The sequence below is a fragment of the Culex quinquefasciatus genome, chromosome 3, assembly GCF_015732765.1.
Source record: "Culex quinquefasciatus strain JHB chromosome 3, VPISU_Cqui_1.0_pri_paternal, whole genome shotgun sequence".
Lineage (NCBI taxonomy): Eukaryota > Metazoa > Arthropoda > Insecta > Diptera > Culicidae > Culex > Culex quinquefasciatus.
Window position 1 is genome coordinate 64,495,329 of NC_051863.1, and position 18,870 is coordinate 64,514,198.

At 36.7% G+C, this 18,870-nt stretch overlaps 1 protein-coding gene across 18 annotated transcripts in view; it reads right to left on the bottom strand.

Annotated features, from left to right (window-relative positions):
• The window catches only part of LOC6054024 (ensconsin), a 160,453-nt gene that overhangs the window by 31,536 nt on the left and 110,047 nt on the right, over positions 1 to 18,870 (bottom strand). For 11 of the 18 annotated variants that reach the window (XR_005278198.1, XR_005278197.1, XM_038259645.1 and 8 more), the window contains exons 3-4: positions 2,944 to 3,000; positions 2,654 to 2,767 (exon numbers count right to left, since the gene is read on the bottom strand). Coding sequence is in view for 16 of the 18 variants with exons in the window: in XM_038259645.1 (XP_038115573.1) it covers positions 2,654 to 2,767; positions 2,944 to 3,000 (171 nt within the window). In the remaining 2 variants the exon portion in view is untranslated. Of the gene's footprint in view, positions 1 to 2,653; positions 2,768 to 2,943; positions 3,001 to 6,832; positions 7,872 to 18,870 lie in introns of those variants that run through there. The other 7 variants (XM_038259654.1, XM_038259653.1, XM_038259647.1 and 4 more) reach the window with 5 other exon arrangements.

Genomic DNA, 18,870 nt, shown 5'->3' on the forward strand with positions numbered 1-18,870 from the left:
AAATCAATATTTCAGATGTATCAACAATGGAGAGTTGCTTGCTCACTTTTGTTTGAGCTATTCATTACTTTGGAACAGTCAAAAACACTTTATTAAAGCTGTAATTCATGATCAAAGTGCTGATAGGCCGATAATAGAAATAGGCTGAGAAAGGGTATAGTTCCCCTAATTCAGGTTGGGTCAGCTTAAATTCAGATTTAGATAAAGCTAGTTTTGTTTGTTGAGTAAAAGTAATTTTTTTTTTCAAGAAAAAGAATTAAGACAAAGATTTAACATTTATACACGTAGATGAACATGAAAATAGTGACAGAACATTCTGAGTTCAAGGAGCAGAATAAACAAGAAGTTCCCACGAATCACATGCAATTTGATTTTATCCAAAAGTGATTGGTGATTTTTTTTTTATTAATTTCCGGCTTTTTATTGACATTGTCAATAAAAATAAATATTCAAACAAAACTTCTAACAAAATTTAAAGGAAAATTCCGTAACCATGTTGGAAATGGAAATTTATTGAATTTATTTTGTCATTTTCCTATCATATTTTCAAAAAGTAATGTACTCAATTTTGAACGAAAAACTATTGAATTTTATTATCCGATCGATGAAAATTATTTTTCATAAAAAATTGTTAACGGGGATTTAAACTTTAGAAAATATGTCTCCCAAAACAATAAACTAAGTTTATAAAACTAGATAAATTTAGTTTATAAGACCTAAAATATTATCTCCAACGAAAAACCATGTAGTACTAAACTCAAATATTTAAACAATGTGACAAAATAAGGCAGAGCAATAATTTAACGCTGTATTAAAAACGGGCTATTTTTTCAAATAAGGTTTTCAACAGCTTTTTCACTGTATCAAAAATCTCAAAAACGATTCAAACCTTTCAAATGATTATTTTTCGGTTGATTTTTTCTGCATTTTTATTGAAGTAGAAATTGGTAATTTCATGTTTTCAACAACAAATTGAATCTTAAAATGTCGTTAGAATTAGAATAATCCGACCTGTTAAATGTAGTATTTGCATCAATAAATCGAATTACAATTTTCTGCAAAGTTTATTCAAAAAGTTTCCATATTAAATTGATAAAAATATTTATGTATTCAAACTGAAATTTGATACACTGTTTTTTTTTTTCTTAATTTCCTCACTGAAAAAATAACTGACACATTCCGGCGTTGCAACGTCACGAAATTGTTCACTTTTTTCGAAATATGTCTCGTTTTCGGATTGGAAATTGAATTTTCTACAAAAAAAAGTGACCATGGAAAACTAATTTTAAGTCCAACTAATCATTTGCCACATTGGATACTCCGTGACGTCGGCAACGGAGTGAGAAATAGCGAAATTTGACCCTTTTTGGTTCCACACAAATTAATAAGTCATGTTTTACTTTTTATAAACATTTCTAATGGTTAATCCAGCTGCGATTGATGATAGGCCCATAAAACAACAAAAAAATAATTAAAATGTCGTTTTTGTCAACTGTGTTTAATTCTCAGTTGATTTTGAAAATATTGTTTTTTTTTGTCGACTTTATTCAATTATTCAATATTCAAACCAGAAACTGAACAAAAATATTCAGAAAAATCATGTATCCCTTGTAGAACTTTTTTTTCAAAAAAAAAAACTGTTTTTTGTTTGTTGAGAGCTCAAGTACATTTATCATGTTTTTTGAAAACTATATTTTTGCTCCTAATTGTTGGTGAAGTATGTTTGAAGATAGTAGCGACATGGCCATTGGACAACATTTGTTATGAACTGGTTTAAGCTCGAATTATCAGTTATAAAGGTGCCCAAAGCTTTTAAATGTAATGATAACTTCAAAAAACTTTTCTGTTTTTACCATTGTTAGTTGAGATAGTTGCCTTAACCCTTTCAGGCCTGACGGGTCATGTATGACCCAAGAATCAAAATATCCAAAATTCAGGTCTGAAAGGGTTTATAAAGAATGAAACTTGTGAAAAAGGTTCTATACAAGTTGCTTTGCTTTGCTATTAAGTTTCCATTATAAAATTTTAATAATTCTTAGATATTTTGGAAACAACTTAATCGATTTTTCAAACAATATTTCAAACAAATCAAAACTCTTGGTACGGTATGTCCACGCATCCTTCCGCCCCTGTAGATTCTGTGGAAATGTGTTCTGTTTACAGAATCATCTCCGCGGTTAATACAATGCAGTAGACCGCTTTAACGAGTGTAATACAGCTCGAGGATGCTTGAATGTACTATAATCAATAATATGGGCCAAATATCTTCAGATTTGAACAAGTTTTTTTTAAACGCATATCATTATAAATAATATATTTGTTCTTTATAAGTCTTTTTAGAATTCCCACTGCATAAACTAAATGATAATTCACAACAATTACATATCATTTTAGGATAGCAGACAGTTATTTTTCTTACTTTAAATTTTGTGGGGAAGTGTTAGTTGAAGGGAATATTGCTGAGTTGGAGTTGATTTTATATTTATTAGACAAGTCCAGGAATCTGTGTTAAAATCGTCCATTTTCTCATAGCAGAACAATTCATTCAGCAATCAAAAAGGTGTTAATTTTCCAATCTATTCTAACAGGTACACACTCTGCCAAACACATCCACAAACACACATGCAGCTGTTGCCGGTGTATGTGTGTGTACCTTCGTTCCCATAACCATTAGTAGCAGTGGCGGGGGTAGCACTGTCCAGGTCCTCGCCCACGCAGGCGAACCAGTGCAGTGTATGATTTACAGAATGTGGACGTTGGTGCCTGTCTGTGAAGAAGTGTGGTGAGTTAGGCGATAAATGGTTTGGTAAATAGTTGGTGTAGTGCGAACGGAAATTTAGAAGAGAATCTCCCACAGCCTCCCGGATGATGAGTCTCCCAATGGTGACCTTAAGAAGAGTGATAGACGATGGTTTTTAAGAAAATCATAAAATTGGCACCAACCTTTATTGGCTGAAGATGGCCTTGTCTGTTTTTGTACGCTTGCATCCCTGTTTCCAGCTGAAAGTAGACGAAAAAAGAAAGATTTCTTAGTATGAAGATTCTTCAAACAGCGAAATGTGTAGGACTCATGATTGACTGACTTGTTGACGATGGGATAGAGTTGCCAGATTTAGCGATGATTCAATCCCACCGCTAATCACCATTTATCGCGCGCTTCAACCTCCCCCAGCCTACAAATGTGAACGTGCGAGTGCGACAACAAAAGCTTCCCAAAGAGTTGCTGCCTACCCACATGTTCTTATTCAGAATGACAGCGAAACGGGAAGACAGATGTGTGTGGAGAGTTTGAAGAATTTTTATCTGAGCGGTGCTCGATCAATAAAAGCTGAACAAATAACGTTCCATTACCACCTCGCGAATCGTTGAGATGTATTTAAATTGTACTTGGATTGTATTGACGAAAATGTGTTCGAAAAGCTTTCGCAGTTTTTAGAAGATGAATTTAACCTTTTGAACTGAAAATATCAAAACAAACTTTTTGGTCACGTAACTTTTCTATTTGTCTGTTGTCAAAACTACTTATTTATCCCTATTATGATAAAATAGTTCCCACCCACACCATCTGGCAACACTGCCACTGGTCACTTTACCGTATCTTGCGTTTCTTGCTACAGCCCGCCACTGTGATTTACCACCCGCTGGAACTATTTTGACGCACCCACGCAGTTTACACCGCCGGATTCCGCAGGGGGTAGCGCAGCTTAATGGGGTGTGCCACCAAACGCCATCCAGTTATCTAACTTTAAGGCCATTCACAAATAATGTTACACGAATCTCCAGTATAAATTTTCTACATTTTACCTGAAATGTTACGAAGTAATTGAACGAACCCCAATTTCTAGAATTTACTACTGCCACAAAACCACCACACCCGGAGGCGCCAATTTGCAACCCACTCACCACACCGTGACTTTGGACTTTGGTGAGATCGCTGCCAATCTTGAGCTCAGGTACCCCCGCTCAAAGTGGACCACAGAGTGTGTGTGTGCAAATAGCCATCATAATCAAGTGCAATAAACATTACTGTCAATTTAACGAGCCTGCTGAGAGCTGCGCCGCGATGTCCCACTCCACAGGTCGTGATTTGAGCAAGCTTGGTGATCCATGATCAGTTTGATTTGGTCAGTCGTTTAGGGGGTCTCGGGATCAAGGACGACCAGTGCATTGGATTAGTTGATCATATTGCAAGGTGACTAGTATCAACCATTCTCAAAACTATTTAAATTTAGTTTTAATGTTTGTTATATTGGCAAAGTTTAAATGGACAGATCTTTACTGCATTTTTTTTAAAATATTTTAACAAATTATTTTAGAAGATCTTATAAAAAATATTTGGCAACACTGTTTTATGATATGTGTACCTGAGTAAAGTTTATTTGATACGCCGGGTATCTCAAATCGCAATGAAAATGACTTCTGTTCAAAATGGCATCGATTTTCGCAAAAACTACATTTTTCAACAAAAAAAAATCAAAAATCCGTTTCTATCATTGATAGCTCTCTTCAAAATGCTTTCAAGGAAAAACAGTTTGAAGCTTCAATATTTTTAACATTTTTAAATGTCATAAGAAATCCGAAAATTCTGTTTTTAAGGTCTCGGGACCTAAGAGCCTATGTTTGAAAATATTTCTATTGAGAAGATTCTATTTAAAAAAGATTCTTTTAAACATTCTAAATCAAACCGATACCGAGACACCGTCAGTTGAAGGATTTGGGCTTTTACATTTTTTATTTTACTAGGCACGTTTTCAATAATTTGCAGCCTAAAACGGTGATGAGATAGAAATTTTGTGTTAAAAGGACTTTTGTGTAAAATTAGACGCCCAATTTGATGGCTTACTCTAAATTCCGAAAAAAAAAGTATTTTTCTTTAAAAAATTTAAAAAATAGTTTTGAAATCGCTGCCATTTCCCGTTACGCAACTGTCAAAAATCGAGAGACATGTCATTTTATGGAAAAATTTAATGTATTTTTCGAATCTGAAGTAACCCAGAAGGGTCATTTTTTCATTTAGAACAAAATTTTTCATTTTGAAATTTCGTGTTTTTCTAACTTTGCAGAGTTGCATTTTAGAGTGTAACAATGTTGTACAAAGTTGTAGAGCAGACAAAAACAAAAATTTTGATATATAGAAATAAGGAGTTTGCATGTATTCTTCACGAGTTATCAGAATTTAACGAAAAAGTTATGATTTTGACCATTTTTGACCAGTTTGTCGAATTTTTAACCCCTTAAACTCAATCGTGTGCTTTAGAAAGTATTTTTTTCGGAAAGTTCAGCTAATTTTGAATGACCCCTTGGACGATTGTTGTGACTCGCGCATGGCGAGAATCAGATTTTTTTTTCAAAAAAAAAAAAAAAAATTGTGATTGGTGAGTGTATCCGGCTTGTTTTATATTGTATTTTCGAAAAATCATCACATACACGCAGTGCATAAGCCACAACAACCGTCCAAGGGGTCATTCTATTGCAAAATTAGCTGAACTTTCCGAAAAAAGAGTAACAAGAATGCGATTTCAAAACTATTTTTTAAATTTTTATGAAAAATACGTTTTTTTCGGAATTTACAGTACGCCATCAAATCGGGTCTAATTTTACACAAAAGTTCTTTTGACACCAAATTTCTATCTCTTCACGGTTGCGAGCTACAAATCGCCGAAAAACGTGTCTTAGTAAAAAACCAGAAAAATGAAAGGGATCGTACCGCCCCACCGTCACGAGATATCGAAAAAAGGACCTCGGATTCGTGATCAGGGACCAAAATTACCTCTTAGAGCAAAGTTTCACGTAAATCTAAGAGGGGTCGGGGCAACTTTTTCCGATTTCGTGTTAGTTGGTGGATATTTTTTTAACTTTAATTTTTGTATTTTTTAATTCGTCGAAACTTTTATGGTTCTTTCGGTATACCCAAAGAAGCCATTTTGCATCATTAGTTTGCCCAAATAATTTTCCATTGAAGGTATTTTTTGATCGATTTGGTGTCTTCGGCAAAGTTGTAGGTATGGATAAGCTACACTGAAAAAAATGATACACGGTAAAAAAAAATGATGATTTTTAATTTAACTTTTTGTCACTTAAACTTAATTTGCAAAAAACACTATTTTTTTGATATGTTTTAAGGGACATCAAATGCCAACTTTTCCGAAATGTCCAGGTTGCGCAAAAAATCGTGGAACGAGTTATGAATTTTTGAATCAATAGTGTTTTTTTTTTCTAAAAATCGAAATATTGATCGCCAAATTTTTTTAACTTCATTTTTCGATGTAACATCAATTTTGCAATCAAAAAGTACTGTAGTGAAATGTTGATAAAGTGCATCGTTTTCAAGTTATTTTTAGGTAACTTTTTTGAAAATTGTAGCAGTTCTTCATTTTTTTTGTTTAATTTTTGCCGTGTTTCATTTTTTTCAATGCAGTCCTTATCCATACCTACAATTTTGCCGAAGACACCAAATCGATCAAAAAATACCTTCAAAAGATACAGATCTTTGAATTTTCATACATCATTTTTGTGTGGACAGATGTCAAATTTATATGGAATATTATATGGACAATAGGGTATAATATCAAAATCGATTTTCCAGCACAGCATTTTTTCAGTCCCTTTTGGGGTCCTAAACAACTACTCAAATTTTAGGACCGATTGGTTTAGTCCTCACTGTGTGCAAAACGATTCAATTTTCCATATAAATTGGTATGGGGAAAACCATTGTTTTGGATTATGATATTTATCAAATCCACGTTTCATGCTATATCAAAACCGGACACATATTCAGATGCTCTGGAATATGCTCGGTGAAACTCTTTCAATGAAGATCGCTAATCCTTACCATCTCTGAACGACACGTGCCGATCCGCCGGCTTTCGGGACATCAGGTGCTGATCAGTCAGGCTGAGGTTCTCACGGGACAACGATTTGACTAGAATCCCGCGCAGCACCGCCAGCGCACTGCTCGAGATTTCGCTCGAGACGCCCAGATCGACTCCCATTTTTTGGCTTTAACTTTTACTATAAACTTTTTGAATAATTACTAAAAGATTCCACTTTGGCGCGTCGAAAGAAGATATCGTCGGATCATCAGTTGATCCGGTCCATCGTAATTGATCGCTGCTACTCGCCGTTGTTCAGCACGTTCAGCAGCTATTCCACCTGACTTTCGATTGACTAATTTCTAATTTGCATTTGCACAGCGCGTCACCACAACTACCACTACTGTGTAACACTGCTACTGCTGTCAACACGTTGACGTTGAACCCCTCTCTGTACTGAACAAGGTGCTAATTTATGCCACCTGAGCCATGACTTCTGTGTCGCGAGAGAGCTGTGCCAACTGCAAGCTGGCTCTAGCTTTCCATGGTAATTTTTCCTGTACACTCTAATCACCACGTAGATCTACGTTGAACTCTCACTTTGCACCGAGCGCGCGAAAAAAGTAAACAAAACTACCTTTGAACTCGCGCGAGATTCAATACGTGGTTGACGAGCTCGCCTGTACTGGGAAGTACGACAAAACAATATTATTTATTGCTGGCAATGATCACACCACTCCGTCATGACTAGACTCTCTACTCTTCTCACGTAGATCAGCACACTGTGTTACGCAAAACTCCCCAAGAGGTAACGATCTTCAAAACGATTCACTACTTTTCACAACGATCGAATCGAATCGGCCAACCTTGGATTACTTCCCACCCCAAAACCAGATCTCGACCAACTATTGGACTACCGCAACCTCAACTGCATCCAATCTCTTCGGAAGACGCTTTGGTAAGCCAACCCCGAACGCGATTCGAGAAGCCTGTCCAGTGTCACGCGTCAGCAACACCTGCGAAGCAAAACTTTTTCGGACAACCGGCCCCGCGACACTTCCAGAACTGACTAAACTCAACCTCCCGATTGATGACAACAAAACCAGCGTTACGTCACGTCACGTCTTGGTTCTTCTTAGGTAGAAGAGGTACGTACACTGGCGCTGCTGATAGAGAGAGGCTCTGACTCTCCGGTGTGCCTTGGTAGTTGAACTCGCACACACAGAGGTTTGGGAAGCTGTAGCGAAACGCAGGCAGTAGACACGGGCAGCGGGAGGAAAGAAGGAAGCGTGGGTATACGGGTTTCTTTGACTAAACGAGAGACTAAGGGGGCTGTAGAAGAGAAATGACTGTTTTGTTTAAGTCTGGTTGAAGATTGAAGGTATGGATTAAGGTGGCATACGACAAGTTGTCCTTTGTAAGCATTACTCATTTTGACAGTCTACACTTCTTTCTATACACAGGTTCCCTACAGAAGTCGGACACGCTGTCGAACACTGCTGCTGCAGTCGAAGTGATAGAATGGAACAAAAAGTGTGAAGTGATGGTGGACACCGGCTAGGGATGCCCCACCGAGTTGATAGGGTATATGTGTTACCAGTCACGAACTGATCAGGTGATCACCGGCGGAGAGTGCCTCAATCACACTCATGTGGGAATTAGTAAACAGATGGAGCTTAACTGTGGTTGAGACGGGTTTTGTGGATTCTTGAAGTTTTTCAAAGTGAGATTTTCAACGAGAGAGATGCAAATAAAATTGACCAAAAATTCTATGTTCACTCACGCTTTAGCATTTTTAACACAAGTAGAAAATCTATTCTTATGACTTAAAAGAGCATTTAAGATTTTTCTTAATGAAAAAGTCTTAACCAAATAGATCTGAAGCGTAGCAATTGAGTAAAATATTGTTCCTTAGGCAAAAATAAGTAGGTATCTGTGCTTCTTTAAGACAAATCAGTTATGGTTTAGGGGTCGCTTTTTATCGTTGAAGTTTATATGAGGAAAATCGCAAAATATATTTCTCGAAGGGTGCAAGTCGATCCTAGTTGATCCTGATTTTTAGTAATTATTTTAGTAAAAAGTTTTTTGTTGTATACTTCCTATATACGTCTTATATACTTTCAAGTATATGAGCGAATTTCTTTCCATCGCATTGCTAATATTTATCAGGATCAACTCAGATGTTCCTGCACCCTTCGACAAAGTTGTAGGAAATTAAATTTCCTACAATTCTGAAGCGATGTTTTTCCCCATACATTTTTGAGATTTTTCCCATATAAACTTCAACAATGAAAGCGACCCCTTAACCTCAACCGATTTGGCTCAAAATTGGCACAGTTACTTATTACAGTCGACTCTCTGGCTGTCGATCTTCTCGATATCAATATTGCTCCATCTATCGATGAATTCTTCAGTCCCTTCAATCTGCATACTTCGATTGGCTTTATTCTTCGATATTTTCTCTTGCTTGAAGGATCTCTTCCTCGACGGTCCCTTGGATTCTGTTTGCTTTAAAATTCTCTTCCGGTTGTCAATATCGTCACTATCTCATGGCTTGCATAGACATTTTTCTTTGCGAAACGAAGCTTTGAAGGGTGTGTTTGACATTAGTTTGTTTTTGTTTGCTGGACGTTGCCATGATTCTCTTCCATAGCTGGGTACCAAGAAAAACATATTTTCAATCGAGTCTTCATTTTGCATCGTTCTGTAAACTGACGATTCTCTTCCTCGACGGTCCCTTGGATATTGACAACCAGTGAGTCGACTGTATTTCCTAAAAAAACGATTCAGGGGGTATCTCTTCAGATTTAACAGAATTTTCAATTTTTCTTGTCACCCTAACGGGCTAGCGCATTATAATTTGCTGAATTGAATTATTATTACTTTTTTTTCATAATATCAGACTTTCAATGTTTTGAATTGTCTCTAACCGGCATCTATTTTAACTCATTTACATTTCCATTCCACTTAAAAAAAGTTTTATACATATCAAAACAAGACTCAACAGTCTTGTCAGGAGAAAATGATCAATATTATTCGAATTTTCCCAGTGAAAATAGTTTCAAAAGTTTCGTTAAAAAAATCAAGAAGCAAAAATATAACCTGTTACAAAATCAAGTTTCGAGGAATAGGACTCGAAAAAAAATCAGATTTGACCCTATTTTTAAGGGGAAACAAATAAAACGGCAACATTAATCAAAAATTGAACGATGTTTGCTAGAAAATTAACTTCAATTTGTGATAACTTCATGATTCCGAAGTAAGTAAATGTTGTAAGTCCAATATCCCGTCCCGGGAATTCCCGGGATTTCCTGGAAAAAAAAATTCCGGGAATTCCCGAAATATAAGCGGAAGTATCCATTTTCCCACCTTTTTTGCACGAACATTTTGAAATTATACAAAAAAAAAAAAATAACTAGAAGCTTGTCTGCAAATTTCATGTCAAGGTTTAATTTAAATAGTATGTAATACTGAAGCATTCACAACTAGGAATATTGTTTGCTTATATGTTGTGCAACAAAAATGGAATAAAAATTGCCTTTTTTATTTTTTACAACCAAATTTAACGAATTTTTTTGTTAAATTATTTGAAAATAAGATATTTACCTCTTCTGGCCAAGAAATTGAGATATGTTTAACATTTTTGTTTACCTTGACTAAATCGGATGAAAATTGAATTGATATAAATAAATCTTTTAAACAAGGTTGTGCGAGAAGAATTTTTTGAAAAGTATTTGAAAAATTAAAGTTTGAAGTTATAAATTTATGAAGCACTTGAGCAACAATGGAAAAGTCCAGGGTTAAATATGAAAAAAATATCGTTTAATTTTACCATGAAAATTATTTGAATCTTATTAATGTATTAGTCCATGTTACCATATAACTGAAAGCATGAAAAATCATTAAAAACAACTTCGTATCATATGAAATTTACCCAAAGAATGCAACCATATTTCAAAACTCGCTTTAAATATTTGATAACTTTGAATTGTGATTACATAAAACAGTGTTTCAAGGTAAAAAGCGCTAGAAATTGGATTTTTAATGCAAATTCGATGTTTATCTATTTATTCACAACTTAAAATTACTTGATCTGCAAAAAGTTAGGCCGTTGCAAATATTTTCCAAAGTTTATGTCAACTCTCCCTTCAAAGTCGGCCTAAATAATCAGGGGGCAAAAAAAAGTATTTTTTCGAAAAACTTCAAAATTTTAATGAAAATTGAAGTTTAATCAACCGAAAACCAGTTAAAATGCATTTTCCTGCGTTTAGAATCATATTTAGCATGTTTAAACTCCTTTAAAGACATTTTAAATTTTAATAAAAAAAAACGATGTCCCACCAGTCCCACGAAAAAAAAGTGAAAATTAGAGTTCAGGGGTAAAAAAAGGTAATGGTAAAGTAAGATGCCAAGATCTTTAGTAAAATGAATTTTAGTCAAGGTTAGTCATCGACAGGGTTGTCAAAATATCAAAATATCAGCTCTCAGCAACTACAACTATCCCGCCTGAATATTCATGCCTCAAATACAAGTTCTCTTCTCTCCTTATTGAAACTCTCAGCGCCGAACATAGCCGAACACGTTTTCGTGTTCACCCACTCGTGATTGACATTTTCCTTTTCTCTCTCATTCCCACTTCCACGATCATCCTACCGCACACAGCGGTCAACCACAAAAACCGCCACAAAACCAATTTCGCAAACGCAGTTTAATGGGACGTCATGCGTGGCCGGCTCCTAATCGCTATTCTCTCATTGCAGTTTTTGGAGAGATTGAGAGACTCAGCGGTGAGAGCGCATTGTCGAGGAAAAGGGTAGGAGTGATAGAGCGAGAGAATGACATCGCTGGGAATCACGAGACACAAGAAGAGATCTCACAATCTATAGTGGCGGCTGCTATACTCTCGGATGTTTTTGGTGCAGAGATAATCAATTGATAGCTTTTCTATCACTCATTTGCAACACTGGTCATCGACTTTCTTGTTTGAAAAATTAAATCAAAATTAATAAAGAAAAAAATTGGGGGAGAAAAATTACGGGAATCGCAGTGCAGGAGTAGCCGAAATGTCGCTAACAAAAATCCTCAACAAACAAATAAAGTCTGAAAAAGATAGGGCAGATTTTTCGGTAACTTAAGATTTTTTAGGTGAGTCGCCGACTAACCAATTCCCCAGATGGTTCAATCAAAACCCAACATAAGCATCCCCAAATCTCTTCACAGAACATCTCTTCTCTTACATTGATTGGTTTCCCATTGTCCCGCAAGTATACGTGCCCCCTCCCATCGATGAGACACCAACGCAAAAAGTGCACAAAAGAGAGTGTGTCACTCTCTTGTGTGCACTTTTGCGTCAAGGTCAGGTGAGCTTTCCCAACAAATCTCCCAGTGGAGAGAAATTCTACCTAAATATAGTCGTCACCACGTGATAACACCTCGCTTTCGTTGGAACTTCCTGTGAGAGATTTGCGAGAGATTCTTATCAGCCGACGGCACGACTTAACGGCGGTGTCTGATAAGCCGATCTACGATGAGCAAGGTCGGCACACGCTAAAAATGGGTTATGTTTACCTGCCCGTTTAAAACGGTGTGAATCACAACCTCACAAAACGTGTTGAATCATAATTGAGCCATGACGGCAACATGCCTCAACTAGGCTCGGCTATCCTTGACGGGCGCCACCACCGCCGTATGATGTGGAGATTGTAGAACGGTAATCATATGCTTTGGGGTGAAGCTGTTGACCACGCTCAACACTGCGATTTCGAGCGCGCTTAAGGGTCTACCGCATAAACACATTAGTGGCGGAGAAGAACCAGACGCACTTTTAAGGTTGCGGTTTGCGGCCTGACATCCAAATAATTCCAATTGAATCTCCGTTGCGACGAACTCGTGGAGAATCATTAATCTTCGTTGACCACCATCAATCTCGCGCTGAAACTGAAACTGTATCGCTCACTTAACAGCAGAGGAGAAAACATGACGAAAATCGGTCAGTAAGTCGAGATTACCAACCGATTTAATGCTTAATGGGAAAATGATGACATGTCTTGTATCGCTGTGATCATCTGGCTTGGATCAAACCGGACAGCATGTAAAACTTGTCCGACACTATCAACCATCTGAAGTTCTGCAACATTGTGGTAATTCAACACCCCCTGCTTCGCGAGTTGTCCACGGAAACAGGTTGCGCCGCCGCCAAAGATTACGTCACTTGGCAATTGTCGACTTGACGAATCGATTCGACACTCAATATCTGCGGAAATTCGATCCGATCTCTGGGTGTTCAAATCTGCGCGGACGGTTGATCGCGCTTGACCAGCGCGCGCGCGCGCTCAGGTGTCTTTGGAGGGGTTCTAATTATAGCTGTTCTATGGTGTTGAAAGGTGCAAAATTTTCCGCTTTCCAATTCAGCTGAATATGGGAGAAAGTGTTACTTTCGCGACATCCAGACTTGGAGAACGGGTGACGACATCGTCCGGTGTAAGCAAACACCAGTTTGAATGGGCAATTTTGTAACCGGTTGGAACGTGACTGGAATTGGCCGACTTGGAAGAACGCCTCGATCAAATTGTAAAAGGAAAGGAACAATTGGATACCTCTTGAATGGTCATTGATTTATGTTCGATATTGGTCAATTGGCATTAACGACAGTGATTAAACTTTCTTGATCGACCTACCTACAAATGAGGTGGTAATCTTTGGTAAAAGCTATTCATGAATAACCAACAAACGGTAAAACTAGTCCGTAACATGTAACTCTTACAATTTCATACAAATCAAGGACCAGGGATCGATGTCACCTGCTATAGCTGTAGATCCTCGAATTTCAAGGCAGATTGCAAGATCTACAATAACTACGAATCGATAGCCTATGGCAGGGGTGCTCAAAGTTTTTGGAGGCCGGGCCAAATTTGAAGCTCCAATGAGGTTGCGGGCCAAATTTACAAAAAAGGTTATTAAAAAAATTAAGTTACGTTATTTTGATTTAAAATATTTAATTATTCAGCAATTCCCCACGAAAACAGCATGGAAAAAAACAAAAGTGCTCGGATCGGGCTCCAAAATTTTCTGGGGGTTCCTTGGTCGAAATAATTAGACCCGTATTTTTTTGTTTGGTCATTAGGGTGACCTACGTCGTGTTAGGAGGGTCTGAAAAATGGTCATTTTCGTCGATTTACGCAAAAACCACTTTTTTCGAAAAATCATAACTCCTCGCCATTTTAACCGATTTCAATTGTCTTATACGCAAATGAAAGGTGATAAGTTGGCCTTTAAAATAAAAATAGTAAGAAGTTTTAAAAATCTAGCCTTACATATGAAAAGGGCGTATAAAACTTTAAAATGCCGTTTTGACGGTGTCTGGACCAAAGAGCCTATGTCTGGAAATATTTTTATCGGATTCCCCGGACATTTTTGCATAACATTCTTAAAAATGGGAGGAGTTCATTAACAAGATTCCGAGATATGATTTTTTGAAAATAAAATCCGTGTTTTTCGACGCGCCGCGCGCAAAAACTGGAGAATGGCGAAATTGGCAAAAAAATTACTTTTTTCACTAAAACTGCGATAACTTTAAAATTTCAGCGATAACCTATAAATGTTTGGGTACCAAAATTTTCGTAATTAAAAGACGCAACTTTTGGTACCCATTTATGTATAGGACATCGCTGAAATTTTGAAGTTATCGCAGTTTTAGTGAAAAAAGTTGATGTTTTGCCAATTTCGAATCCTGTTAATGAACTCCTCCCATATTTTAGTGTGTTATGTAAAAATGTCCGGGAAATCCGATTAAAATATTTCCAGACATAGGCTCTTTGGTCCAGACACCGTCAAAACGTTATTTTAAAGTTTCATACGTCCTTTGCATATGTTAGGCTAGATTTTTAAAACTTCTTACTACTTTAATTTTAAAGGCCAACTTATCACCTTTCATTTGCGTATAAGACAATTGAAATCGGTTAAAATGGCGAGGAGTTATGATTTTTCCAAAAAGTGGTTTTTGCGTAAATCGACGAAAATGGCCATTTTTCAGACCACCCTAACACGGCGTATGTCACCCTAATGGCCAAACAAAAAAATACGGGTCTAATTATTTCGGCCAGGAAACCCCCAGAAAAATTTTGAGCCCGATCCAAGCACTTTTGTTTTTTTCCATGCTGTTTTCGTGGGGAATTGCTGTATTGTTATATAAAAAAAATTCAATTCAAAATAATAGAAAAAACAAACTAACGGTTTTGTATCGGTATTGTTGATTTTATTGCTATAGGTATTTGAAGAAAAGTTTTTAGCTGAATGTACTTGTGTTTTCAAAAAAAAGTTTTGTTTTTATATTTCGAAAATGGTGACATAGCATGTTGAACAATTTATCTAAAGGCGTTATTTTATCTATAAGTTTAGTGTGGCTTATGAAAAATCGTTGAGAGTCAGAATTTCAACATTTCAATGAAAAAAATGTAAGCTTCCGTATGGTTAAACTGCAATCATTATTTTCAAAAAAAAAAAAAAAAGATTCGAAAAAAAAAACATTTAACAAAAATTCATTTATATATTTCAACGAAAATAAACTTAAATTTAAATTTTTTTTCATAAACCTAAACATGTTCAAATGATTCTAAATGCAAAGGAATGCATATTTAATTAATTTCAGCTGATTGCACCTAAATTTCATTTTTTTAAGTTTTAAAGTTTTTAGGAAATATATTTTTGCTCCTTGTTTCCGAGCCAATTTTTTAAAAATGGTAGAAGGGTGGGTTGATTTTCATCGACGAAAGCTTTGAAAAATATTTGCAACAAACTTGATCCTCAAATTTCCACAACTTGTCTGCCTGAATCAGTTGGTAGTCAATCAGATACGTTATCTAACCCAAGTAACATTTTTTTCCAGGAGTTCTACAAGAGCTCTTCAAGATAGCTACAGCATAGCAATTTGGACCGTGGTAGGATAAAACTCTCTTCAAGTACTCTTCCAAACTCCTGAAGGAGTTTTGAAGAGAATTTTATCCTACCGCGGTCCAAATTGCTATGCTGTAGCTATCTTGAAGAGCTCTTGTAGAACTCCTAGAAAAAAATGTTACTTGGGTAACTGTAATGAGTTCAAACTCCAAAGGAAGTGCTATGTTTGTTTCAGAGTCAGTTCATAAAAGGGTTATTATGACTTGCAAATTAATAAAGAAAACTTATATTTTGGCAAATATTACAAAATTCTACCTAAGTCAAACTTTAATTTTTTTAATGTTTCTAAAAATGTTTGATGAAAGTTTTGACGATATTTACTAGTTTCACTCACATTGAAACCTGTGACATTGTTTTAATTATAAAATATTATGAACAAATTTTTTGTATCCTAAAAAGGGGATCAAAATATTAATAAATCATAAGTTTTGTTTTATTAACAAAAAATAAAAAAGATTAGCATATAAAAGTTTTAAATAAACCTTAACTTTGAAAAAGTAAAAAATAACTTTACAAGTGGTCAACGGGCCATTTTACATGATCATTCAAAATGGGCCCGCGGGCCACAAAATATCACCTCGCGGGCCACGTTTGGCCCGCGGGCCATACTTTGGTCACCCCTGGCCTATGGTATACCTCTTCCAGAGTTAGGTCATGACTTCACGGAGTTTCAAAATCTCTTCAAAGAACTCATAATTACAACAAATCGCTTCATGACACAACAGCCAGGACGACTACCCCTCACAAATGCCAATCCGTCGATAATGCCACACTCCTCATGGACGCAATAAATCAACCCAGTGAACTACAGTAGAGTGTGTCTACCCAACAACAACCCCCCAAGGACACGACCAACCGCGCGTTTCTTTAGTCGGCCAAGTTGCCAAGTCCGTCCGCTGAAACCTGTACCGCCACCGCACACATTCCGATAAAGGCCGCGCCGCCGCTGCCATCATCTAGCAAGTTCTGCCCGGCCATGCAAATACTACGAGGCACATAGAAGTTTGCCCAACGCAATCAACCAAGTTCGCCTACGGTACCCTGAGCTAAACTTCATTCATACGAGCGCGACTCGACTACCAAAGATGGAAGCTTGACGCGCGCGTCGACGAACTCACCTAGCAGTGCCAACGAGCGTTCGAACAGATCGATTTCAAGACTTCTTTTTCTTCAGAAAAGAACTCGCCAAATTCCAAAATCGCACTCGTGTGACTAATTGTCAATCGTTGATCGTCGAACCTCGGCACACCTTCAGCGCGAGTCCTTCCCACATCACTGTGTTGTTGTTATCGCCAGCCAAATGTTTACCCACAGCTGAGCAGATATTGAAGAATTCGGAGCCATAAATGGAGAGACACACTGCACGATCGCGAGCCGCTCGTGACCTAAGGTAAACGCGGAACCACTTCTACCTTCTGATCATAATTGCGTCACATCGCGTCGGCAGCAGCGAAGGGAGGTCCCCGCAGCTAATTGTTATTGCTGTAATCTTTTGGAACACCTGTAACCGCGCAGCGCAAGTCTGCGCCGCCGTAGGCTTTTATCACCCGCTTTGAGCACAACTTACAAAGCTGGCCTGTAGATCTGCGCGAACATTAAGACATTAAGAGATTTACAACCAGAGTCCGACTGCCGCTACTAACTGTCCCCGATGATGCTTTGTGTTGTCTCGGAAAGAGTTATGATCAACACGGAGCCCGGGTTTCTGTAAGGGTTATCGACGGTAGTTTCACTTTTGCTTTTACAACGAAACGGGGCAAGATAAACGGTGCCACCGTGTAATCTGGATGGATTGCAGCAGCAGTAGCAGTAGGGCTGTGCGACACTTTGAGTGGTACACAGTGATTTGTACAGCTGAACGGTCGTAAAGTACAGTTAAATTCGTTCTGGGATATAAGCGTACAGGGCAGCAAGTATTGACATATGTTCACAGCTAAAGATCATCGTAACGGGCTAGTTGAACATCATTGGGAATCATAAGTCATGAAAAATTACAGTTTTGACCCAGAAGAAGATCCACCGGGATAGAAACGTCAGTAGGAGATACAAATTTGGTTATCAGAAATTTCTTGTAGTCCTAGTACTGAAGGTTTATGTTCGTTACAGTATTTCTTTTTTTATTGATCTTAAATTAAAAACAAAACCTTAAAATAAACTTTTTATGAAAAGCACCATCAAATTGACAACATAAACAACATTATCATGAAAAGCTAATGACAAACATTGTTAAACGAAAATTATCACCGATAATGTTATCTCCAACGATAACGACAAGGTAAGCGTTATCGCCGGGTATCGTTATCGAAAAACGATAATTTTCTCGACGATAACCGACGATAACTCAAGTCACTTCTTAAGATGAAAAAAAAAACTAAATTCGAACCGGTGACCTCTGGATTGTGAGTACAATGCGCGGTCCGATTGATCCACACGGGCGGGGCGAAACATTAATCTAATCCAGTGTTTCTCAACCTTTTGCGATCCATTCCCCCCTTGACTGATTTGCAAGAACTTCATTCCCCCCCTTATTTTTAATTTACTGGTATCAATGTACAAACATAATTTTTTTTAGGTTTGCAAAAAGATTACAGTTTTTATAACAAAACTATAGAAGGTATTTGAAAACGTTTTATTTTAATTTAAAAAAAATGAAAAGCCACTATTTTGCGCTTTTTTTCGTTTAAATTACAATAAAAAAAAAACAATTATAAAATATGTACAAATATTTAATAAAATTAATAATTATCTGCGGCAAAAGACAGATTACTCTAAAAAATGTGAAAAATTCAAACAAACTTAAATAATATTTGAAAAACTTTTTGTCAACTGCCAATTATTTAATAAAACATTCTTGTTAAAAAGTGTACAAAAATCTCACAGAAACCAGCAAATCTGTCACAAAAAAAATCTGCTTGAGTCCAAAAAAATACAAATACCTCAGAAATATTTAAAAAAAATCATTTTATTGTTTCAAGAAATATCAAAATTCACAGAAATTGAAACTTTAATAACTATTATTTGGGAAAAAACAAATGTTGTTATTACTTATCAAAGAAACTGGAAGTTGCAAAGAATGATTCAAATAATTCAAGTCATTGAATTTCTA